We start from the raw sequence: 26,370 nt of genomic DNA on the forward strand, positions 1-26,370 counted from the left end.
ACCGACACGATGGCGTCCCTGACGCCCATGCAGAGGAACCAAGGCTAAATGGGTGAGTTCACCCCTGCGGCCTTGATAGACCGGAATAGGGTCACGCCCTCGGATATAGAGCCGGCCATTCTTGCCTAAGTGGCAGGCAATAAACACACACCCTCGGATATAGAGTCGGCCACTCTCAGTACCTAGATCATCATGGAATCGCGATCCTATCAGCACAATCTGGAACCACGCTCCTATCAGTAGTTCCACATATCACACACACATGCATGCTCATATAACCAAACAAACCACACTCATTTAGTAATCTAAAACATGGTTTTCCAAGCAAATACAATTTAAATAAAGTCAACGCACAACCATCCCAATATCACAGTATAAATCACACATATACTCGGTTTTCAAAAAAACCCAAGATTCAGCCCGTCGCCCCCTTTTTTTTCCAAAATTGCAATAATGAAAAACCCATAATTTTCCCTGTTAGATCCCCCTAAATGAGTAGCCAAAACACATACAGGACCTTGGACCACAGTTCCACCGAGTCCGATTTCAAAAATAACATATATAACACAGTTTCCCCTTACCTTAACCCCGTATAACAAAACCCAAACTCCAAGGCTCCTAAACAGCGAATCGAGTTCCAAAACCTACAAATCACAGTACAGAATATACTCACAAGACTGATACCTACAAAACTACTGGATCAGAATTGAAAATCGAGCCTTACCTCGATTTTTCACCAAAACCCAAAAACCTCCGAAACGAGATTCCGATCCATAGAAGTTGTAGAGAATCCTTCCACGATCCTCGTGGTAACTTCTATTTTCCGACTCCATCAACAATCGGCCAAGAATTCTAGAGAGAAGGAGAGAGTAGGGAGAGGTTAGAGAGAGAGAGAGAGAGAGAGAGAGATTTGAGAAACTTAATGAAGAAGAAATGTAATTTTTTCTTTTATAGCCCTTTGACCCGACTGAATTTCGTCGACGAAATGGTGCCTTCGTCGACGAAAAGTTAGAAATTTCGTCGAGGAAGTCAGTGGCCTCGTCGACGAAGTTTGATATTTCCAAATTCCAAAACCTCTCGGCTTTTCTTCATCGATGAACCTCTAAATTTATTCAACGAAAATTCTTCTGCCTTCGTCGATGAAGCCTGCAAAATTTCCAGTTTTACCCCTCTCTTTATATTTAAACCTATTTTCCATATTTCGGGTTCTTACAATCTCCCCTCCTTACAAAAATTTCGTCCTTGAAATTTGTCATCTCTCATTCATAAAATCATACATACAATCAATACCAAGCTGTCACATATTTACCACTCTAGAGAAAACTGGCGACCACTACAGCGTAGTCCCATCACGATACATACATACTCTAGAGAATACGGCGTCTATTTATACGCGGCCCCGTCGTACACATACATATGTATACCCTCACTTATGATGGAGGAATACCGTGGTTACATATACAACAATCTCAGGAATTCACAATACACACCTACCCCTGACGACTAACCACCTATCCCAACCCACAGTAGGATTATGTACCAGTGCTTAAAACAACTGTGGATACTTCCTGCGTATCTCCGTTTCTAGTTCCCAAGAAGCTTCCTCAACCTCGTTGTTATGCCACAATACCTTCACCAACGGTATCTCTCTAGTATGAAGCTTCTGAACTTTACGGTCCAGAACTTGAACAGGTATCTCCTCATACGCTAAAGTATCCCCAATTTCCAACTCATCATAACTAATCACATGTGAAGGATCCAACACGTACCTCCTCAACATGGAGACGTGAAACACATCATGGACCCTCGAAAGTGCTGAAGGTAATGCAACTCTATAAGCTACCGGACCCACTCGCTCAAGTACCTCGAATGGTCGGATATACCTCGGGCTCAGCTTGCCCTTCCTGCCGAATCTCATCACTCCTTTCATCGGAGCAATACGCAGAAATACCTTACCTCCCACTTCAAACTCTAACTCATAGCGGCGAACATCTGTATAACTCTTCTGCCGACTCTGAGCCGATTTAATCCTCTCCTAGATCAAACCCACCTTCTCAGACGCCTGCTGAACTAGTTTAGGTCCTAACACCTGATGTTCACCAACCTCATCCCAATACAAACGCAATCGACACCTTCGACCATACAAAACCTCGAATGGTGTCATCCCTATACTAGATTGGAAGCTGTTATTATAAGCGAACTCCACAAGTGGCATAAATTGTATCCAACTACCACTAAAGTCTAACACAAACAAGCTCCAACCATCTTCCTAAATCTGAATTGTCCTCTCCCACTGTCCATTAGTCTAGGGGTGGAAACCTGTCTAAAGGGTAGCTTCGTCCCAAAGCCTCCGGCAAGCTCAATCCAAATGAGAAGTGAACCTCGGAACCCGATCGCGTTATTATGGACAACCGTTACTTAATTAGCCGGCAGTAGAAAAAAAAAGAAAAAGTCTCCAATCTCATGCACGTACATATCGCTAGCCACTCAAAGGAAGATACACCTTCATCGTACAAAATGTGCAGATTTTGGTCGCATCTAAAATAATCCACTTACATCCACGATCACACACAAATAGCATTCTGCCCGTGAGGCCGGTGGCAAAGCCGGTCACAAAATCCTAATAGATGCGCTCATTTCCACACGAGTAGGCAAGGCTGCAACGGCCCTGGAACCAGCCTCTGATGTTCAAGCTTTCACCCTGCGGACCGTCGGACACTGCTCCACGAACTAAGAATCTACCTCTTCATACGAGATCACCAAAGGTCTCTCTCGCGCAATTCCCTCCCGATCCATCTTTGTACTAGAAAACCAACTAACCAGATTACCATATATATAGACCGATGCGCCTCCTCTAAAATCGTCTTCTGAGCTCATCATCATTCGGAACTATAGTTTGGTCCAAAACCTCAACCAAAAGAAAGAAACTCCGTCAAGATGTTAACTCTGTGCCATCCCCTGCCTGTACATGTCGCATAACCTCTGCCAACTTTGCATCACTAGCCTGCGCAGCTTTTATACGCTCAAACAAGGTCGGTTGGATCATCAAGCTAGAAAAATAAGCTTGATGATCACCAACCACCAACTTTATACCTGAGCTCTCCAAACCCCATCTGATGTGACACTGAGTTACAATCGTAGATACAGCCGTAGGCCCTGACTTCCGAATCAACACATCAGCCACCACATTATCATTCCTCGGGTGATAACTGATTGTGCAATCGTAGTCCATGATCAACTCAAGCCATCGTCTCTGCCTCATATTCAACTCCTTCTGCGTGAAGAAATACCTGAGGCTCTTATGGTTAATGAAGATCTCACACTGCACGCCGTATAGATAATGTTGCCAGATCTTCAGTGCATACACAACAACGGCCAACTCCAGATCATGCGTAGGGTAATTCTTCTCATACTCTTTCAATTGTCGAGAAGCATACGCCACTACCTTACCCTGCTGCATAAGCACACATCCCAAGCCTTTCAGAGATGCGTCGTTATAAATCACAAATCCACCATCCCCCCGAAGGAATGGTCAACACTGGAGTAGTAACCAGCCAGTGCTTCAACTCCTGAAAGCACTGCTCGCAATCACTGGTCAACACAAACTTGACTCCCTTCCTGGTCAATCGTGTAAGAGGTCTAGACAGTTTAGAGAAACCCTCTACAAACCGACGATAGTAACCTGCTAGTCCCAGAAAACTCTGAACCTCCTGCATATTCTTCGGCCTTACCCAATCGACCCCAGCTTCAATCTTGCTAGGATCAACTGATATTCCATCCCCAGTAACCACATGGCTTAAGAACGCAATCTGACTCAACCAGAATTCACATTTCTTCAACTTAGCATACAGCTTCTTCTCTCGCAGAATCTGTAACACTAACCTCAAATGTTTCACGTGCTCTTTCGTATTCCTTGAGTATACCAGAATGTCATCAATGAATACCACCACGAACCGATCTAGGTACTCATGGAAAACCCTGTTCATTAGATCCATGAACACCGCCGGAGCATTCGTCAACACAAAAGGCATGACTAAAAACTTGTAGTGACCATATCTGGTTTGTAAATCTGTATTCGCTACATCCTCTGCTCTAACCCTCACCTGATGATACCCTGATCGCAAATCGATCTTCAAAAAGACCCGCGTCCCCTGCAACTAGTCAAAAAGATCATCTATACGAGGTAAATGATAGCGATTTTTCACAGTTACCTAGTTAATCTCACGGTAATCAATGCACATCTTCATCGATCAGTCCTTCTTCTTCACAAACAATACTGGAGCTCCCCAGGGTGAAACACTAGGTCGAATGAATCCCCTATCCAGTAATTCCTGTAACTGCTCCTTCAACTCTCGAAGTTCCGCTGGAGCCATCCGGTACGGAGCTTTAGAGATCGGCGCCTTACCTAGCAGCAAATCTATCACAAACTCCACCTCACGGTCTAGAGGTAAACCTGGTAAATCACCTGAAAACATATTCGAGAACTCACTGACTACCTGAATATCTTCGAGTCTTAACTCATCCCACGGCAATTCCTCTATATAAGCTAGGTACCCCTGACATCCGTCCAAGAGTAACCTCCTCGCCTGTAATGCCGTCAGAATCTATGGTGCTGAACGCACACATGATCCCACGAATTCATACTCCTGCTCCCCAGGAGGTCTGAAAACTGCCACCCTCCTACAATAGTTAATCATAGCATAACTGGAGAATAACCAATCCATCCACAGAATGACATCAAACCCCGACAATGTCGTATACCATAAGATTCGTCGGTAACAACTTTCCCTGAATTTTCACTGGGCAGTTTACCAACGTCTTTCGATAGAAAGATACACTCCCAAATGGCGTAGTAACAGATAACATCTCATTCATATCTCGAGTCTCAACCCCACACCATCCCACAAAATTCGCAGACACAAAGGAATGGGTTGCACCCGAATCAAACAATACAGAAACTTTATTCAAAAGCAATAATAAGGTACCTGTCACCACGTTACCTACATGCTCAGCGTCCGCTGGAGTAAGAGAGTATACTCTGGCCGGAGCTGTATTTGTCTGAATGGTTCCCGGAGGTATCTGATTGCTCCCTCGATCCTCACTAACTGCAGGCACATCTCGCCTTGGCGCTCGACAATCATGAGACCTGTGGCCTGGCTAGGCACAGTTGTAGCAACTACCCCCAAATGGCCAGCACTCACCCTCATACTGCATGTTGCATCTGGTACAACGACCACCAATCTGGCTTCCGTGAGAATCCTGGCGCTCGGTATTCTGAAGGTAACCTGAGCCCTTACTCCTCTTCTTCCACGATCCCTGATGAGATCCTATTTGAGAACTAGAAGTACTGTCCTCTTCCTCTATTCTTGATTCGCCTCATCCTCTCAAATACCAGTCTCGATCACCGTGGCCTTATCCACCAACACCGAGAAATCGCGGATCTGAAGCATACCCATTAGCCTGCGGATATCCTTCCTCAAACCCTTCTCAAACCTCCGAGTCTTCTCGTACTCGCTCGAGACCATACATGGTGCAAAGAGGGACAACTCTACGTATCGAGCCACATACCCTTGCACCATTAAACTCCCTTGAGTCAGCGCAGAAAACTTATCTGCCTTTGTATCTTGTACGGAAGCCGGGAAGTATCTGTCAAAGAACACCTCCTTGAATCAGCTCCACGTCATCTCCTTAGGACCAGCTCTTTACCTCTCCAGCAGATTCACTACAGTCCACCATCGACCCACCTCCCCAGACAACTTGAAGGTGGCATAAAGAACTCTCTGCCTATCTGTGCAGTGCAGGACCTCCAAGATCCTCTCAGTCTTCTCTACCCAGTTCTCTGCTGTTGTGGGGTCAGGTACTCTAGAGAACGTCGAAGGATACATACGTGTGAACCTCTCAATGGTGCACCCCGCAGTGGTAGGAGAGCGCTCGCATCTCCTCACACTCTGCCCAATCTCTCGTAACACCTGCCTCGTCAAACCTCGAGGCACAGAAGGAGACTCATAACTCGCAGTCTCCTCGGAGCCACTTCCCAGGTTATTAACCTTGGGTTCCATTCTGCAACACAATAGGAATCTATTAGCATTCCTACAACACATATAGTTAACACAATGATCTACACTAATTGTGTTAACTACTCCCTACTAGGTCTAAGTCTGTCCTATCAGACCGACACGAAAGTTATCAATGATCTGCCTTGCTTTTACTCGAATCGTCATCCTAGGAAAAACACGGAATACCATTGACAATTCCTGGTCTAGCAATTGAACCACCCTCAACCAACTCTACCCATATCCACATCCTATACTCTGATATGTACTCATAACTAAGCCCAACCAAGTCTACAAGATTTAGTAACCTGGTTAGCTCTGATACCAAGTTGTTATGCCCTGAACCCCGAAATGGGACATAGAGGTGAGAATGTAACCTAACCTGTCCCTGTATCATACAATCATCCAAAAGATACAGTACAATGGATGAGGGTCGGACCCCGTGGGGTTCCCAGGCACCCTAGACATATCCAATCATCACATATACACAACGGAAAAAAGTCATTCTATATCACTATATACAGTACCATACCAGAGTCTATACATGAGCCAAACGCAGCTCTATCAAAATGTACAACCTAGGTACCCAAATACAACTCAGAATGACAACCCAACAAACTACAGTCCTAGCACTTACCCAAGCGCTAACGCAGTACACCGGCCACTACGCTCCCTACACCAGGATGCTAGTTCCGGTTACTCGAAGGACCTATAAATATGTACGTACAGTAGGGGTGGGACACCTCTTAGTAAGGAAGAACATAGGTTATATTAGTGTGTAGCATTTGAGTGTTATCATGACAAAAACATACACGCAGTTAAATGCAATCTAGTACTAGTTTACACAGTAATGAAAAACCCATAGTTTTCCCCATTAGATCCTCCCAAATGAGTAGCCAAAACACATACAGGATTGTGGACCACAGTTCCACCGAGTCCGATTTAAAAAATAACCAATATAACATAGTTTCCCCTTACCTTAACCCCGTATAACAAAACCCAAACTCCAATGCTCCTAAACAGTAAACCGAGTTCCAAAACCTAAAAATCACAGTACATAATATACTCACAAGACTGATACCTACAAAACTACCGGATCAGAATTGAAAACTGAGTCTTACCTCGATTTTTCGCCAAAACCCAAAAACCTCCGAAACAAGATTTTGATCCATAGAAGTTGTAGAGAATTCTTCCACGATCCTCATGGTAACTTCTGTTTTCCAACTCCATCAATGATCGGCCAAGAATTCTAGAGAGAAGGAGAGAGTAGGGAGAGGTTAGAGAGAGAGAGAGAGATTTGAGAAACTTAATGAAGAAGAAATGTAATTTTTCCTTTTATAGCCCTTTGACTCGACCGAATTTCATCGATGAAATGGTGCCTTCGTAGGTGAAAAGTCGGGGATTTCGTCGAGGAAGTCAGTGGCCTCGTCGACGAAGTCTGATATTTTCAAACTCCTACACCTTTCGGCTTTTCTTCGTCAACGAGCCTCTGAATTTCATCGACAAAAAGTCTTCTACCTTCGTCGATGAATCATGGCTTCGTCGATGAAGCCTGTAAAATTTCCAATTTTACCCCTCTCTTTATATTTAAACCCATTTTCCATATTTCGGGTTCTTACAATTGCCGAGTCAAAAATGTTTGTAAGTACGATGAGCTCGCCACACCCTGGTCCGGACTGTCAGGTGGACGTCCACACTCTACTGAAAGTCATATCAACTATCCATCTCTCATTCCCTCGTGGGATGGTTAGCATTAATCTGAACGTTGATATCTGATCTATATATAGCTACGGTACCGAGCTCCTGAAACTGAACTAAACTAACATCTGGGTTCTGATAACATATAATACATGATATAATAGTGGCCTCGTGCCGATCATTTTCATAAATACGGCTTCGCGTCGAAATCATATATAAATACGGCCTTGTGCCGAAAATATAAATACGGCCTTGCACCAAAATCATACATAAATACGGCCTCACGCCGAAATCATAAATACGACCTCGCACCGAAATCATTTCAGGTATATTCATTCTGAAAATAAATCAATTATCATATATATATATATATATATATTTGTCAAAATCATCGTAACATAACACATCTTTTCATAATACCTGAAAACATGCTTTGCTCGTAAAATCTTTCATATCATATTACATTTCACGTAAAATAATATTCATGCCACAAATGTGTTGTATAAAATCATACTTCTAATTCTAAAATCATAATTTTCTAACATCTCATACATATATACACGTTCTAACACAATAGTAGTATTTTTCCCAAACGATTCATTTGATTCCATCATATTCAAGAGTGGTAGTCGTGAAGGGTGTGGTGGTTCGGGAGGGTCATGCAGGGTGCTGAATAAAGTAAGGAAGTCTTAGAGTGGGGTATTAATTTGTGGTCTCGAGAGCTTAAATAACGAGTGGTCTGGTAGGGTGATTAGTTGGGTATTCCCTTACTGAGTGATGGTGGTATATTGGCTGAGGGCTGTGTATGGGAGGGGGTTGGTGGTAGGGGCGTGGGCATGTCGAGCAGGTGAATATAGCGACGGATAGTGGATGATGGGGTGCAACCCGCGTCGTAGAAATTCTGGGGTCGACTGGAGTAGCAGTAGATCCGCTAGAACGGAAATCGACTCGACATTGATCACTGCGGGCGTGAGATGTGTCTACTTGGTAATAACATCTTTCCGTAGGGCGTTGTCTACCGGGTGTACTCAGGGGTGCAAAGTGGGGTGGTGACGTGAAGCCAGCTCGGTGACACCGGGGGGGAGAGGGGGGGGGGGGCAAGCCCAAGAGATGGCCAAGAGGCGAGTAGGCTGGTCGGCACCTACAGCGAAATCGCGCGTCATCTTGGATGACGAAGGGAGGGGGGAGGAGGAAATGATGAGGGTGTCCCTATACAGAAGCGGATACTGTGAGGGGAAGCGTGCGGGGAGGGGTGGCCGGATAATACCGACATAGGCTGGTCTGGCCCAAAGTTGATAGGGAAGGAGAGTAGAGAGGGAAGAGAGAGGACGAAGGGGGCCAGTAAGGGAAGAAAGAGAGGGGAAAATGTGACTGGTGAAGGAGGAAGTGTGTGAAGTTAAGACGTGGGAGTGTGCGAGTTAGGGTGGGGAAAAAGAAGCGGTCTGGGTACGGCGGTTGCGGGGTGAGGGCCCGCGGGTCAGTGGAGAGCAGATCCGGAACAGAGATATGTGTCAGGTGGATAACGGGGGGGGGTCAAGAGGTACGACACGAAATTCAGGGGCTCAAAAAGCGATCTCGTATGTGGCTGGATGGGGGAGTACTGGGGGGCAGGTGCGGAGGCGAGGTGGAAGGCGAGGCTGCGTGACGAATGCCTCGTGAAGGTGGTGAACCGCAGCAACGAAGCCACACCGGGAGTGATGCGTGGTAAGGGATAGGGATATAGACAAGCACGGATGTTAAGGCGCACGACGCGCAGGGGTGGGGGGGCGAGGGGGATGATGCCATATGGCCAGAGTGCGCGTAGGGAGCGAAGGACCGTCAACGAACGCAAAGTTGTATCGCCTTCTGACTGTTTCTGTCCCTTGCAGGCCCGCGATTAGGGAAAATTCTAGGGTTTTTTTATTTAGGTGGTCACAACAAGGCTTTTTTCGAACAGAGGAAGAGATTACTAAAATCGGCAATCTTTACACATAGTTTGTGAAAGCTGAAAGCATCAATTATCCCCATAGGAAATCGAGTTGACAGATAAGTGGATGACCTTAGAGAATGTGAAGTTGTGTTTCAACTTAGTTGGTCTGGTAGACATAGTGCTGGGGGTGAAGAGACGAAGTCGTTGAATGATGGTGTGGGGAGCACATCATTATTCATGAGAGGGGTTCTCTGTCCTGTCTCTAAGTGGGAGATTGTTATAGCTGGAGACAGATAACAGCTGGAGCCAGGTGTGAAGAGATTGGCGTTGCAAGCTATCATATATCACCATTTTATGCGTTGCAATTGGACATTTATCCAACCATTTGTCTTCCATGATTATCACCTCGAGGAACCTCAAAGGGGATCCCAAATTTATATGCTAAAATATATATAATTAGGATTTGTGGATTAAATGCACCCTATAATAGAGAGTTGGGAAGTGTAGTAGATGTACAGAGGTACATAAGAGAAGAGCTTAGAGACAGAGAGAAACAGAGAGGAGGAAGAAAGTGAGAAAGTTGTATTTTTTCGATCGACGCATGTGAATTTGTGGTGTGCTTACGTGGGACGTAATGTCGATAGACCGAACCACGTTAAATTTCTTCTGGTGTCCATATTATTTGCTATTGTCACAGGTCCAAAAGTTGCTATTTATCTATCAATGGATAATTTCACATGCTAGTTTAAAGCTGTAAGAAGACATTTTAGAAATAATGAATAAAAATATGAGTGAAAATTGGCTATTTATATTAATTCCTTTTTCTTTTTAACGTTCTTTTAAAATTGATATGCATGTGGTGGGATTATGTTAAATAACAAAACAAAAAGACTTTGAGTTTATTGATGGGAGACTCCATGCATGGAAGCTGAAATCTTCACTCCTTGGCCCGGTCCATCTTGTGGTCTAGAATACAAAAAAAAGAAAAAAAGATAATGAATATAATCAGGCAATAATATCTTCTTATCTACGTAAACAGGATATTGGCTTAAGGTCTATGTATCTAGAAGAGAGGAGGGGTGGGGGCGATGATAAGAGTGATAAGATGATGTGTGGGGGGGGGTGAAAAAGAAATAATGAGGTGGTGGAGGGTGGGGGGGGTTAAGAGTTGGACTAGTCAATAATACTTTATTATTTTGCACTCTAAGTTCCGTTTGTTTTATTACATATTTTGAAAAAAATTATGAAAAAGGTAGTGTGGATTGATTTTGGTCTGGGCTAAATACAATGGGTTGGTTGGGGTCGGCGATCATGGGGGGGGGGTTTTGTGCAAATGCATGTGGTGAGTTGTGTTAATGGTTATAGGATATGGGTGGTTGTGTGTGTGGTGTGTGGTTGTTTGCTGTCGTAGGGGGTGGGGAGGGTGGGTGGCTGGTGGGGGGTGTCGAGAGTCAAAAAGTTGGGGTAATAAACAGGGAAATCGCTGGCTCACATGCACGGGGGGTTGTAATGAGTGGGTTGGTGGTGTGGTGTTTAAAATGTTTAGAAACGACTCGGCACTGAATTGTCATGATGGCAAAGAACTTTGGAAAAAATTGCGTGGGACTGTGGAGAGTAGATGGGCAGGGGGGGGGGGCCACTGGGGGGGGGGGGCGGTTGGGTGTGGTGTACCGGGGGATGCAATGGGCCTGGCCAGAAAAGAGGAAAGAGCAAGGGTGGAAGGGGGAAGAGATAGTATGGGGAGATTGGGTGATGGGTGTGGAGGGTAGGTGAGTGGTGTGGGCGTGTGCGCTGGAGGTGTGATGCGGGGTGGGTGGGGTGGTTGTGCGGGGCGGGCGGGGTAGTGGGTGGCGGGGTGGTTAAATTGACTGGGTACACTAAAGGTTATTTGTGGGGAGCCAGAGACAGTAGGGCAGCTACAAGAGGGGAAGGAGGGGCCAGAGACCCAGAGGGGGCGGACAAATTGTAATGCTGGGAGTGCAGGTAGGGGAAGGGAAACAATTTAAGAGACAAATTTGTAGACAGTGTATCAACGAAGACAATGCCAAATCTAACGTAGTTCCAAACAGGAAGATGGAGACGTAAGAAAAAACACGCAGTTGTGGTTTATGGTTTTATTATAGTTGGCTATAAATTTTAAGTAAGTTATAATTTAGTTATGTATTTTTTTTGAATGCAAACAAGTTTTCGGATGACTTTGAATTTACTATGTAATTATATTTATACACGATTACACTAATTTGGACTTTAATTTTTAAACGGATCTCACCATATACACACCACAATGTCTTTGGAAAATATGTCGTTGTGGTTAGCAAAGCTTAATCTTTTTTATATCTGATTTTACAAGAACTGCTTTTTGTTTCAATAAATTGGAATGGCAAGCAGTCTGAGTAGAATTGGAGTGGCAAGTGGCTGCCTATAAATAAATTTCCTTGGAACCTTCTATCACCAATTACCGCAATCTTGTTCCTTCTTCTTCTTGTTATTTCATGCTCCTTTTAAGGGTAGGGCCATGTGGGTTACTGCCAGGGAGGCGGCGGTTCAACCATCATCAGGTGCGGTTCTCGCTTCTCCAGGTTTCGGTGTCCGTCCGTTCGCTCGGTCCAGTCTTTTTTTCCCTTCCCATTCCCACTCTGCCCCGTGGGTGTGTTTCTCCCCGCTCCTCCCCTTCTCCTCCTCAATTAATCACACTTCTTCTTCTTCTTCTTCTCCTCCTCCTCCTTTTGGTGCACGCATATTGTGCCCTCAGGATGAGAGTGCTGCTTTGCTCCAATTTACCCGATTGTTTTCCATTGATCCACGTGCTTCTCTGCGATGTGCAGATTCTGGTCAGACTTCATACCGAAAGACGAGGTCCTGGAAGGAGGGGAGTGATTGCTGCAACTGGGATGGAGTCTCCTGTGATTCGGTCACCGGTCACGTCGTTGGCCTCGACCTTAGCTGCAGCCAGCTTTCTCTCAAGGGTACCGTCTTCCCCAGTCGTAATAGTAGCAGCAACAGCACCTCCCTCTTCTCCCTTCACCATCTCCGCAAACTCAATCTCGCTTACAATTACTTCGTTGGATCACACATCTCACCTGAATTTGGGCTCCAACTTACCAGTTTGACCCATCTCAACCTCTCCCACTCTGTATTTGCAGGCCCCATTCCCACCGAACTATCCCACCTTTCCAAATTGATTTCCCTTGATCTCTCTTGCTATGGTGAACTGAGATATGAACCTCAAAGCTTCAAAAGGCTCCTTCACAATCTGACTGAAATCAGAGAGCTATTTCTTGACAGTGTCAACATGTCTGGAGTTACCCCTGCTAATTCCTTCGTGAATCTATCTTCTTCTCTCACATCTCTCAGTCTCCGGTATTGTGAATTGCAAGGAGAACTCCCAATTAGCCATAATATTCTCAGCCTGCCAAACCTAGCGAAGCTCGATCTTTCCCATAACCCATCCCTGACCGGTCATCTTCCGGATGTTGTTTACAACACCAGTTCCCTCGTTTGGTTGGATCTGTCTTATACTGGATTTTTTGGAGAAGTGCGCAATCTCAAGTCCCTGAAGTATCTACGTCTCTCCAGCTGCAACTTCTCTCGTTCAATTCTTGCGTCCCTTGGTTCTAGCCTCAACCAACTCACCCACTTGCTTCTTTCCGGTAACAATTTGAGTGTTGAATTCCCATCATTAATATCCAACCTGTCACAACTCCAAGTACTTGACTGCTCTGGTAACAAGCTTTATGGTCCCATCCCAAACTTAATCCTCAAGCTCCTTAACCTAACTACTCTTGATCTTTCATCAAATAATTTAGGCGGCATCTTAGAGCTTGGATTTTTCTCTTGAAAGACCTCGAGTTTCTTAGTCTTTCAAACAACAATTTGTCACTAACTCAAACAGATGATATCGGCCTTTCCTTCCTTAATTTGACTGAACTATATTTATCCTCTTGCAACATAAGTGAATTTCCAAATCTAAGAGGCTCAAAGAACCTAGAATTGTTGGACCTATCTGCCAACAAAATCGCTGGAGAGATCCCCAAATGGACATTCAATATGTGGAATAATTCATTGGCATTTTTAGATCTTTCTCATAACTTTTTGACACATGTGGATGAACATCTTCCTTGGAAGAATCTACAATATCTTAATATTCAAAACAACATGATTCAAGGATCACTCCCAATTCCACCATCCTCCTTGTTAATCTTTTTGTTGTCAAATAATCATTTGACAGGAGAGATTCCTTCTTTGATTTGTAATGCGAGTTTCCTTCAAGTCCTCAATTTATCCAACAACAGCTTGGGTGGCATGATTCCACCATGTTTGGGAAACTTTAGTCTTCTTCTTTTAGTTTTAGATCTTCGTATGAATCAATTTAATGGTACCATTCTTGATACTTTTGCAAAGGACTGCCCCTTAAGAAATCTTGGCCTGAATAACAATCAATTAGAAGGAAAAGTGCCACGATCTTTGGTCAATTGTATGGCATTGGAAGTTCTAGACCTTGGAAACAACAAAATAGTTGACACGTTCCCCTATTGGTTGGGAATCCTCTCACAGTTGCATGTCCTCATCTTGCGATCCAATAGATTTCATGGCCCCATAGGGAGCAGTTCCAAGACTGAATTTTCCTCATCTGAGTTGCGAGTTGTTGACATATCCTCAAATAATTTTACTGGTTGTTTGTCATTGAAGTATTTTGAAGGCTGGAAAGGTATGATGAATGTGGATGAATTTACATACAAATTGGAATATATTAGTACATCTTCTTATTATCAAGATTCCATGAGTATAACGATGAAAGGTTCTGTTTTTGCTATGGAGAAAATTCTAACAATCTTCACGGTTATTGATATGTCAAAGAATAGTTTCAGTGGGAAGATTCCAAAGTCAATTGGAAAGCTTAAATCACTTCGAGGACTCAATTTTTCACACAATAGCCTTACGGGTGATATTCCAACATCGCTGGGAAACTTAACAACACTTGAATGGTTGGATTTATCTTCAAACAACCTTAGCGGTGAGATTCCTAAGCAATTGGCAAGTTTGTCAACATTAGGAATCTTAAACCTCTCCCAAAACCAACTCTTTGGGCCCATACCTCGAGGCAGCCAATTTGATACATTTTCAAACTCTTCATATTCTGGAAACTTGGGATTGTGCGGGTTTCCACTATCAAAAACTTGCAGAAATGAAAATGCGATAACACCAACATCTTTTACATTCCAACAAGATGATGACTCACACTCTGTAAGTGGATCCTTTTGGAAAGCGGCATTGATTGGATATGGTTTTGGAATTGTGCTTGGATTGGTTGCTGGGTTTTTTATGTTTTTAACTGGAAAACCTAATTGGTTCATTCACATAATTGAGGGAGTTGAAAAGACGAAGGTGAAAAGATTGAGAAGTGGTTGCAAGCAACGACTCAGAAGAATTTGATTTGAATGTTTTTTACTAGTGAGTGATGCAAACCTTAATATATATCTTGCCCTATTTAATTATCGTGTTATATATGCAGTATGTTTCTTAATGATAGTATGTAAATCAAGCTTGTCTTAAATGTAGTATTAGATATTTATTTTGCATGTCATACTAATTTGCTACAACATTAACAGAAATAAAAAAGTTGTGTGTGTTTTGATGAAAATGATTTCATCTTTACATATTGAACATGAAAGACGGAAGAAATAGATTTTTGTGTGTAGGGTTTTTAGTGGTTGGAAAGAGTATGTTAAATTGTAAGTGTAAAAAATAATAGCTAAAGTATAAATGCAATTAGCAATGAGCAATGAGACATAAATTAATCTGGTGTTGAGGATATCATACTACATCTTAAATAATAAAGTATCAAATATTTCAAACTAAAATTCTTTATTGTCTAAAGTTTTTAGAGTTGCAAATATACAACTCATTGGAGGGTTTTGCAACCAGTTAGCAGGTCCAATATGGAGCTAAGATTTGAAATCTTTTTTAAAAGTTATTAAACTATCTTTTATGTAGTGAGCTATCAAAAGCCCTTGGCGGGAGTCACTAAAAGGTTAGAGTCGGAACAAATATTATTATTGGTTTAGTTGTGATCAGATCAATGACTCTATCAAGAAAAAGTGAGAATGTAGAGGTACCATGTACCATCACAAATAATCAGACCCCACTGGTGCTGTGTGCAAGATACTATTCCATGCAGATCATATCTATCTTGCCCTTTCTCTTCATTTGCTCTATTTAGTTTTTACTTCTTTAACTTTTCATTCTTTTTTTATCCTTCGTAAAATTATCCAGCATTGTTTGAGGTCATCAAACGAAAATTGGGCATCTCATGTATAATTAATAGCCTGAGAACAACTCCAACATGTAGCACGGTAATTAAATAGTGTGCTTATTGTCCAAGTTGTTCTACTGAATGGAGGGTCTTTTGAAATCCTTAAAAAAAGGGTATTTTCTTTTGACAAAAATTTGCTTGTCATGATTGAATGATAAATAAATTGTTCTCACTTATAGTCATTTCTTTTGGTGATCCCTAACATCATTCTATGATCTATTATGTCAACTTTTACGCATGTTTTCACGATTTAAATGTATTGAGTATCCATTTATCTGCCCATCTACAGAGTAAAATAAAAAACAAAATCATTTTTATTTATATCAATTTGTGTATGTCCTTCTCTTGTTTTTCCACTATTCATGTTGAAAAATCTCAGTTGAAGCTGCAGATTGCTATATTTTAGGTTGACGTTTTCAAACAATAGCTGAAACTAACTCATGTTTAGAGAGTACTCAGAGACTGCAAAAAAATGCTTTAGAAGTTGGAGTCAAATTGTTTTGCCCTGGTTTTAAAGGACAAAATGAAATTCCCAACCGTAGCTGAACTAACTCATGCTTACTAGTAACAACACAGAATAATGCTAAATGACTGAAGTAACCAATAACACTGGCTATAGTACAGATTCTTGTTGTTGGTTCTCCCTAAGGTACTGTTTTTTCATGGTGATCATCTCCATCGTGTGTTTTCTCTTCATTTTTTCTATTTGCTCCTTTAAATTTTCATTCGCTTGCCGACCTTCCATACATTCTTCATTCAATAATACATTTCATGTGGAACTAGGTGTGAGAAGTGCATTGGTAGTTGAGTGCTATTACAGTTCCTATTTCGAGGTTCAATGTACATTGTTTTGTTCCCTATGGTTTCATTGGTACCATTCAGGGATTTCTCTATGTCAAAATGGACTCAGCTATTCCATAAACTGAAAACAAACATAAGTTATGTAAAAAGAGTATTTAGTCCAAATGGGACAGTCCACATGTCCAAATATCACATATTCTTGCTGTTGACTCTCCAAAAAGTGCTGTTTTTCCATGGTGATCATCTTGGCCTTGTGTTTCCTCTTCACTTTTTGTATTTTCTTCTTTAAATTCTTGTTCCCTGCAAACCCTTCGTAAATTCTTCTTTCAATAATATCTTTCTTGTGGAACCAGATGAGAAAAGTGCATCGCTACCTGAGTGCCATCACATTTTCTATCTGAAGGTTCAATGTACGTTGTTGCGCTCCTGAGTACCAAACAGCGAGGATATTCCCCATTGTTTCATATTCGAATGCTCATATTGGCTTTCATGTTGGGAAGCTCCATTCATCCCCCTAGTAGAGAGCTATTTTCATATTGTAGTACAAATTGTTTTGCCTTCAGGGTTTTTGCTGTTCATAAACTAAAAATAGATATTAATTAATACAAACAGGTCAGCCACATATATCCAAATTTCACAGGGAGGACACCCTGTAACTAAGGAAAACATAGTGTGAAAACCACCAGGACCATAGCACCACCATTTTCACCACATTAACATTATGTGCATCATCTTGCCATTGAAAAAATTTTCCATATCCTATAGACCCACATCATTGTTACTAAGATTTTGTAAGAAAAATAAGTGGTAAAAGGTAAAATGCTTATGAGCTTGTATAACAGTGAGTTTGGCATTCCAATCAGGTTGATTATTCTATTCTTTGATCTCCTAGAGTAGTTATTCTTGGTGAAAAAAAAGAGAAAGAAAAGAGAATGGGGATATTATCACATTGATTAATCAGCGAGGCATCCACATGAATGAGAACAAATGGAAAGATAAAACTTTCAGGCAAGGTTAACTTAACAAAAACACAGAGTATCTGGAGCTTATGCTGGCATAAATAGCACAATAAATCCAAGCTCTCACTAGTACAGAAAATAGTAAAATGCACCAAAGTAGAATTGTCTCTTGGAAGGATCCAAATGGGGAGGAATGCTTCCTCTTAAAGCAATTTTTGGGAAGTATTTTGGCATTCAAATATTTAAATGGATACCACCATAAATGCTCTATGAAAGATATACACTTTAACCACTGAGATGTCTCATATGAGTCAATTTTGCATGTCATATTTATGTGTTATAAGATTAATGCAAATAAACACATTACATCTTAAATAACAGAGAAAGGGTTTAAATATTTCTATGAAGTTGTATTACATTTTTTTTAAAAACAAAAATTAAACATTTTCTTGTAAAAATAGTTATTTATGTTTTCTTGATGAGCCATACAACAACAAAACCAAACCTTAAGTCCCACTAGGTGGGGTCGGCTATCCTACCATCAACCATGCTCTTAATAATTGTGCAGGAATGATTTTTATATTTCATTTTAAATTAAAATTATCTTAATAGTTGTCATCTAAATGAGAAACATGCCTAAATAATATATATATATATATATATATATATATTAATTCATTAATGCTTCCTGTCAGGTCATATCCTCATTTTGAGCATATTGTGTCATTTTCATGTCTCGTATTGATATCGGTGCTTCCAAGATCATTATTGATCAGGTTTTGTGTAAATTAAATGAAGAAGGGGTAAAAGGTGACATGCAAGTTAAAAATATAGTATGCAAAATTAAGGAGAATGAATAATTGGTTTTAGGAGTATGTTATTCCTAGGCACACAGAGGATTAAGGTAGACCAGGCACACCATTGATTCTTAGTTTGCCTGAAATACTTCCAAGTATATAACATGCGAGAAATGTAATAAGTATGTCTCATGTAATAGATTCTCAAAATTAATCATCAATTAGTTTAGGATCCTCTCATCAAAATTGAGAGCTAAATACAGTAATAAAAATTGTTCTGCTTTCTCGTAATGTGCAAATTTACTCAACCATTCTGTAAAATTGACAGGTCAATTAAGTTTCTTATATCATTATTTATTTGTTTATTTTTTGTGAGAACATGAATCGACATAGACACTCATTGATCATTAGGAGAAATAGAGTGTGAAGGTGGAAATTTCATATGAAGGGGATGGCAGTGTCAAATTAGAAACAGCTGGTCTTCCAACTGGCTGGGGGCAGAGAAAAAAAAAATGAAAGAAAAAAAATGAAAAAGCAGATAGGGAATGGATGATTGGATTTTGAGTGGGGAGTGAAGACAAATTGTTGGGCCATCATACTACCGAATATGCAAAATAATTAGGAGACTTTTGGTTGCCTCAGCACTCCTGGTTATGCATCCATTTAGTACATCGGTTCAATAAGATTCATTGCTATATACACGTGATGGGGTGGTTTCAGTGGTTGCCTCAGTACTGGTTATGCATCCATTTATACTTTATAGTATTCTCCTTCTCCTCCTCCTCCTTAATCACTTTTCTGTTGCTGGTGGTGGTGGTGGTGCCAACCTGTTATGCCACTATGAGGAGAGTGCTGCTTTGCTTCAATTCAGTTGTTTTACATTGATGGGATTGTATCTTTCTCCTGTCAAAATTTCAGTCAGCCAAAGATGTTGTCATGGAAGGAGTGGAGTGATTGCTGCACCTGGGATGGTGTCACCTGTGACAAGATCACCGGTCATGTCTTTGGCCTTGACCTTAGCTGCAACTAGTTTTTTTCTTAAAGCTACAATCTTCCCCAATACTAATAGTAGCACCAACAACACCTCCTTGTTCTCCCTTCACCATCTCCGCAAGCTCAATCTTGCTCACAGTCACTTCTCAATGCCCCCCATCTGACCCTAGTTTGGGCAACTAACCAGATTGGCCCATCTCAACCTCTCCAAGTTGTCACAATCACTTCTCAATGCATTTATTCCCTCTTTGCTTTATAAACTTAAATTTGAACCTCACAATTTCAAAAGCTTAATTAAAAACCTAACTCAAGTACTAAGAGAGTTAATTCTCAATGAAGTCGACATGTATGATATTTCCTTTGTGAATTTATCTTTGACTTCTCTCACATCTCTCCATCTCCCTCATTCTGGATTGCAAGGGGAATTCCCAATTAGCAAGAATATGCTGAATGCACCAAAACCTGAGATACTTGATATTTCCTAGAACCAAGACCTCATTGGTCATCTTTCTTCTAGTGTTGTGACTTCTTCCTTGAAGTATTTGAATCTCTCCTTCTGCTGGTTTGAACGGGTGATTCCTGCATCGCTAACTGGGAATCTCACACAACTCTCCGTTTAGATCTTTCATTGAACTATTTCTTAGGAGAAGTGCATGTTTCAGTTGGGCATCTTGCGCAACCCACCTATTTAGGTTTTTCATGGAATAATTTCTCAAGAGAAGTGCTTCACTCAATCATGGATCTCGCGCAACTCGCCCATTTAGATATTTCAAATATCAACTTCTTAGGAGAAGTGTCTCATTCAATCAGCAATCTCAACTCCTTGAATCTTTCCATCAATAACATTTTTCGTCAAATTCCTAACGTTTTTGCTAACCTTTAAAACCTAACCCTATTGAGACTCAGTGATAACAATTTTGATGGTGAGTTTCCCTCATCAACATTCAACCTCTTGCAACTCAAAGAATGTGATTTGTCAAAGGCATCTTCTAAACATGATGACTCCCCTCTTTTTAAGAACATCATTCAGACAAAAAATATGCTTCTAAACTGCTGTAAAGATCAAAATGATGTTGTTAGTAAGATGAATCAGTTGCTGCTGGGAGATCAAGTGGTCTGCTCAAAGGCATATCACTTTTGGAGGAATAAAGGCCAAAAGGCCCCTTAGCACTCAGTGGTGTGGAAGAGCAGGTGCACCCCTAAGTACTCCTTTTTGGCTGAGTGCGAAGGGTAAGCTACTTACTCGCGATAGATTTATTGAGGATGGAGGGGACCAGAAGTGTGTTCTTTGCTGTTCTGAAAAAGAGACCCTGGATCATGTATTTTTCAAGTGCAGTTCTTCAGCTTCAGTGTGGGACATCCTGAGATCTTGGTTGGGCCTGAAAAGGTGTATGACAACAATCAAGGCTGCTCTTAAATGGCTCCATAAGGAGGCCAAAGGAAAGGGTGTCCAGGTTGTGGCTCGAAGAATATGCTTGGCTGTTAAATTTGTTTGAAGGAAGGACCACTTCTGTTACTACAGTAGTCAAAATTATTCAGTTCCATACATACAAAATTATTTATGACATGTTTCCTTACCTTTCTGATTGAATTGGTGTTTAATCTAGCCCTGGTTGCGGTTCCGGTCACCGGTGGAGTTGAATTGTCTTTGTACTAGAGTTTTGTCTTGCTAATTTGGCTTTGATTTGGCCTTTGTGCGCCTGGGTATGCCCAGGTTGATTGTAAATGCTTTTAATTTTTTTTTGATTGGGAGCTTTGGCCTCCTTCCTCATGGGTATGCCCAGAGTTTCTATACATATCCTTTCTTATCAATATAATTTACCTTTTACCAATAAAAAAAATGTGAGTTGTCTAATAATTATGTGGTAGGTCCTCTTCCTTCTAAAGAAAGTGGCCTTCTGTATCTCATATCCCTTGACTGGCACAATAACTCTCAGAACAACACAATATTATCTTGATTGTTTGCTTTGCCTTCCTTGGTGCATTTAGACCTAATTTTGAACCAACTCACTGGTCCAATTAATGAGTTTCAATCCTTTTCATTTGAGTACATAAATTTTTCAAACAAGAAGTTTTATTGTCCCATCCCAAATTCAATCTACAAGCTCCTTAACCTCACAGATCTCGATCTTTCATCACATCAAATAGTTTAGGTGGCATCCTAGGGCCCTGTCTTTTCTCAAACCTCAAAAGACTTGCCACCATTAACCTCTCATATAACAACAATTTGTCATTCAACCATAGCAACAGAAACATCAGCCTTTCTTTGCCTTATTTGAATAAACTAAAGTTTCCCTCTTGTAATATAACCAAATTTCCAAATCTAAAATGTTCGAAGGCCTTAAAGTCTTTAGACCTATCTAATAAACAAAATTTTAGGGAGATCCCCAAATGGGAACTCAACATGTGGCAAGATTCCTTGACTTATTTAAATCTTTCTTTTAACTTGTTGACACGTGTGGATCAACAACCAATTTCTTCGAAGCGTCTACGGATTCTTGACCTTCGAGCCAATTTGATTCATGGAAAACTTCCAATTCTAGCATCCTTTGTGTCATTCTTTTTATTCTCAAACAATAATTTGACAGGGAAGATCCCTTCATTGACTTGTAGCATCAGTGACATCCAGGTTCTCGATTTGTCAAAATTAGCATGGGTGGAATGATTCCGCCATGCTTGGTAAACTTTAGTTATAAAGTGGAAGTGTTGGATTTTCAAATGAATTAATTTCATGGCACCATTCTTGATAATTTTTGCAGAGGAAACTAGCTCTTCTCCATTTTTGTTGAGAAATCTTGGCCTAAGCAATAATCAATTAGAAGGACCAATGCCATGATATTTAGTCAATTGTATGAATTTAGAAGTTTTAGACCTTGGAAATAACTTTGAGGGCTCGACTTTGCATACAATAACCTTACAGGCGATATTCCAACATCATTGGGAAATTTGACAATGCTAGCTTGAATGGTTGGATTTATTTGCAAACAAGCTCATAGGTGAGATTCCGAAGCACTTGGCAAGTTTTTCATCTTTAGCAGTCTTGAACCTCTCGCAAAACTAACTAATCGGGCTTATCCCTCGAGGCAGCCAACTTGATACATTTTCAAATGCTTCATATTTTGGAAACTTGGGATTGTGTGGTTTTCTGTCGTCGAAATTAAACTTGCTCAAATGATAATGCAATAGACCAACCATCTTTCATGTTCCAACAAGATAACAACTTAGACTCTATAAGTGGATCCTTTTGGAAAGCTACATTGATTGGATATGGTATTGGAGTAGTTGTTGGATTGGTTGGTGGGCATCTTATGTTTATTATCGGAAAACCTAATTGGTTGGTTAGGAGGGTTCAGGGAGTTGGACAAAAGAAGATGAAAAGGTTCAAGAGAAGCACCCACAAAAGAGGGGGAAGAATAATGTGATCATACCACTTATCCATTTATTCTGAGTGATGCAAACTTTAATATATAGCTTGTGTTAATTAATTAGATGTAGAATCTGTTTCATGATGATGGGATATATTTAAATCTTTTCATAAATGTGGTTGTAATTGTATATTCTATTTCCACTATTTATTTTTGTGATTGGGCATAAATATTAGTGAAGTTTATCTGCTCTACCAAGAAATCCAACTGTATGTAGTGTTTAAGTTTTCTAAATGAGGATTCAGAAGACCATAGGATTGTCTAAGTGAGGGATTGAGTGCAATAAACTAACACATGTAAGAATAATATACAAACATTGAGGGCATCCCTAATTTCTACGAAGTAAACTATGTTTCTTGCTAAGAACTTATAATATAGGTAAATGTTTGGACCGGAAGATGGCTATTGTCTACACACCTCTTCATGTACTGAAACATTTCCTTTGTTTAAAATCTGATGGATGAAGGCCACAATTAATTAAGAAGTCCAACTGGGTACTGAATGGTGTGTCAAATGACTAAAAACTATTTGTGCTCACTTATTATTTTTTAATCTGTCTAAATTGAACAGTGTTGTAGACCTTTTGACTCTAGTGACTATGCATAATCCTAAGCCACCAAATGGATATCCTTCCAAATCATTCACTACATTATTTTTAATGGGATTATATGCATCATAAAGACCATACAATTTCACCTCTCTTTGTGTTTTTTCTTTTGTCAAAAAAATTCTATTTCCTTGAACTTCACACAAAAATCTAAAAAAATAATAAAATAAAATAAAAATCAAGCAACTCAACAAATGGATGAAAATATTAGGTGCTGTCGTGTTGAACACATCCACTATTATAGCCAAATGTTTGAAAGCAACACATCAAGCACTTTGCTTTAGTAATACTAAGGCTTGTAAGGATCTTACTGCACAAAAACATGGAAATATAGGGGGTGCCACAGTTACCATCCTTAAAATTCCAACAAAATCTTACTTTACAGTCAAACAAGATTGTCTAAAGTGGAAAACAGTGTTGTTGGGATCCTATTGTGAAGTTGTAATTGAGGTGATTATGATTGCAAAAAACATCACATCTCCTTCTCGAGAAAATGTTTTTTATAGAACTTATATAACCTAAAGAAAATCTTGCGAGCATACTCTTGTATAGGTTCCAAAGAATTCTATGATGAAGAGAGGAGAAAATTAGACAGTGGTCCAAATTGATGAAGTAAAAATTCATTCTCTGAACATATGTACTTTATATATCCATAATTTCTGCACACTATAAATGGCCTTCATTTTTTTGATACCTGATTCTCATATGCTTGTCAAGATAGTGTGTTTCATTATGTAAGAACCTTCTTGGTATGGTGGCTGTGGTGCAGATTCTAGCAGTTGGCTGCCTGCAAGGTGCTGTTTCATGGTGATCATCTCCATTTTGTGTTTTCTTTCATTTTCTCTATTTTCTTTTCATGAATAAAGGAAAAAAGTGAACATGAGATGTGTAGCTAAAGATTAAAATATACCAGAAATAACATGCTTCAGTAATAATTTTGAAGTTGGTACTTGTTAAAAAAATTCCTCAGCTCCTCTTAGCCTCAGAAGGAGTTCTTCAGCAAGATGAACTGCTTTTGCAGTGTTTTTGAGTTGGCCATATCCCACATTTTCATATCTGTGCTGCATTACATGCAGGATTTAGATTACCAAAAATGTCAAAAATGGTTATACATTTTATCAGCCCCAGTTTAGTTTGAACATCGCTGCAAATTACTTGGATCATTTACAGCAGTTTTTCTGTGAGGGTGTGAAGAGGATTATGATGAAGAGTAATGCAATAAACAGTTTTGTTCTGAAACTGGTGATGCTGGTGGTGGGTGCTGCCTTTTGTGTCAATGCCATAATACTGTCATCTATATAATGATGTCATAGTTTTTCAAACCATTAAAACAACTTGTTTGATCTTTGATTTGCAAGGTGGTTTTGCTTGCTGAATTTAGGGGTACTTTTATAGCTATACTAGTTATGGTGGCTCCTAACCTTAGCTTTTATTCTTTTAATTTGATGCTTGCACATGTTTTAATAATTTCAATCTCCATGTCCAATGTTTTGCAATTTTCTTTTGGAGTATTACACTGTTTGCGTTAATGCCATTCAAAGCACTTGGTTCCACGCTTTGGGTTGGAACTTACAACTTATGTTGCATATTTTATCCTATTTTCTATTTTCTACTAGCTAGCAACAAGCCAACAATATATATACATGTGCACACACATATACACATAAGAACATAATTAAATAAGATTAACTAGTATCATAGAGAGGTTTGGTTGGATAGCTCAGTACCTGTGCTCCATATATGCACTTATACTTCCTGACATTGCAATTTGGAGTACTTCCCATTTGCTCATCCTTCTCCTCCTACTCCTCTTCACTTGATCACTCTTCCAGTGGTGGTGCCTATTGTATCCTCATTAACAGAGTGCTGCTCTGCTCCAGTTCAGCCAATTGTTTTCCATTGATGCATTTGCTTTTGGTGAGATACCAGAGAAGGGTCTTGAAAGGAGCGGAATGATTGTTGCAGCTGGGATGGTGTCACTTGTGACAGGATCACAGGCCTATCACAGGTGACCTCAACTCTAGCCAGCTCCTTCTTAAACCTAACATTTTTCCCAATACCTCGCTCTTCTCACTTCGCCATCTGCGCAAGCTCAACCTTGCTTGCAATTTGTTCAATGGGGTCCCCATTTCACCCGAGTTTGTGTTAAAAAAATGAGCCTAAAATACCTAAGTGAACAGAAATACAATTCCAGCAAGTTTACCACGATAGCAATCAAGAACAACAAGTAATGACACTAAGATTTAATGTGGAAAACCCTCCAAGAAACCAGAGGTAAAAACCACGGGGCACAAATGGAATCCACTAGCACCAAATAGAGTTAGAAGAGATCTGAATTACAGCTACACAAGCTGCCCAACTACAATGAATATTATCAAGCTTCTACAACAAGACCCAAGTGAATTACTCACTTGAAGAACACAAATCTAGTTGTAATGAAGAGAACCGAGCTGTTAGGAAGCAAGGATAACAACTCTTATAGCAGAAAAATGGTTGAATCACCTCAAGATTGCAGCACTTCCCCTTAAGTTGACAAACCCTTGCTTTGCCTCTCTCTTCTTCTCTATTTTCTGTCTGATTTTGTGCATCTATAACAGCTGCCAATTCCCATCTGATTTTAGCTGCAAGTGATGGATTTAAGGCCTAAAAATGGGATTGACTCAGCGAGATTACGTTAGAGTCATTTTGGAAAATACTTCCTAGAAGGGGGTATTATTTAATATATTTTTTTAAAAAAAAAGTTAATCTGGGAAAAAACTTGAATTGGGAGTGCAGTGGCTGCCTATAAATGAGTTCCGTGGGAACCCTCTCTACT

At 40.5% G+C, this 26,370-nt stretch overlaps 1 protein-coding gene across 1 annotated transcript in view; it reads left to right on the forward strand.

The window, feature by feature from the left end:
* The window catches only part of LOC131156712 (uncharacterized), a 50,187-nt gene extending 25,680 nt beyond the window's left edge, over positions 1-24,507 (forward strand). The window contains exon 4 of the mRNA XM_058110601.1: positions 24,325-24,507. Coding sequence (XP_057966584.1) covers positions 24,325-24,419 — 95 coding nt within the window. The 3' untranslated portion in view covers positions 24,420-24,507. The remainder of the gene's footprint in view (positions 1-24,324) is intronic.
* The last annotated feature ends 1,863 nt before the right edge of the window (positions 24,508-26,370 follow it).

Source organism: Malania oleifera, chromosome 1 (assembly GCF_029873635.1).
Source record: "Malania oleifera isolate guangnan ecotype guangnan chromosome 1, ASM2987363v1, whole genome shotgun sequence".
Classification (NCBI taxonomy): domain Eukaryota; kingdom Viridiplantae; phylum Streptophyta; class Magnoliopsida; order Santalales; family Ximeniaceae; genus Malania; species Malania oleifera.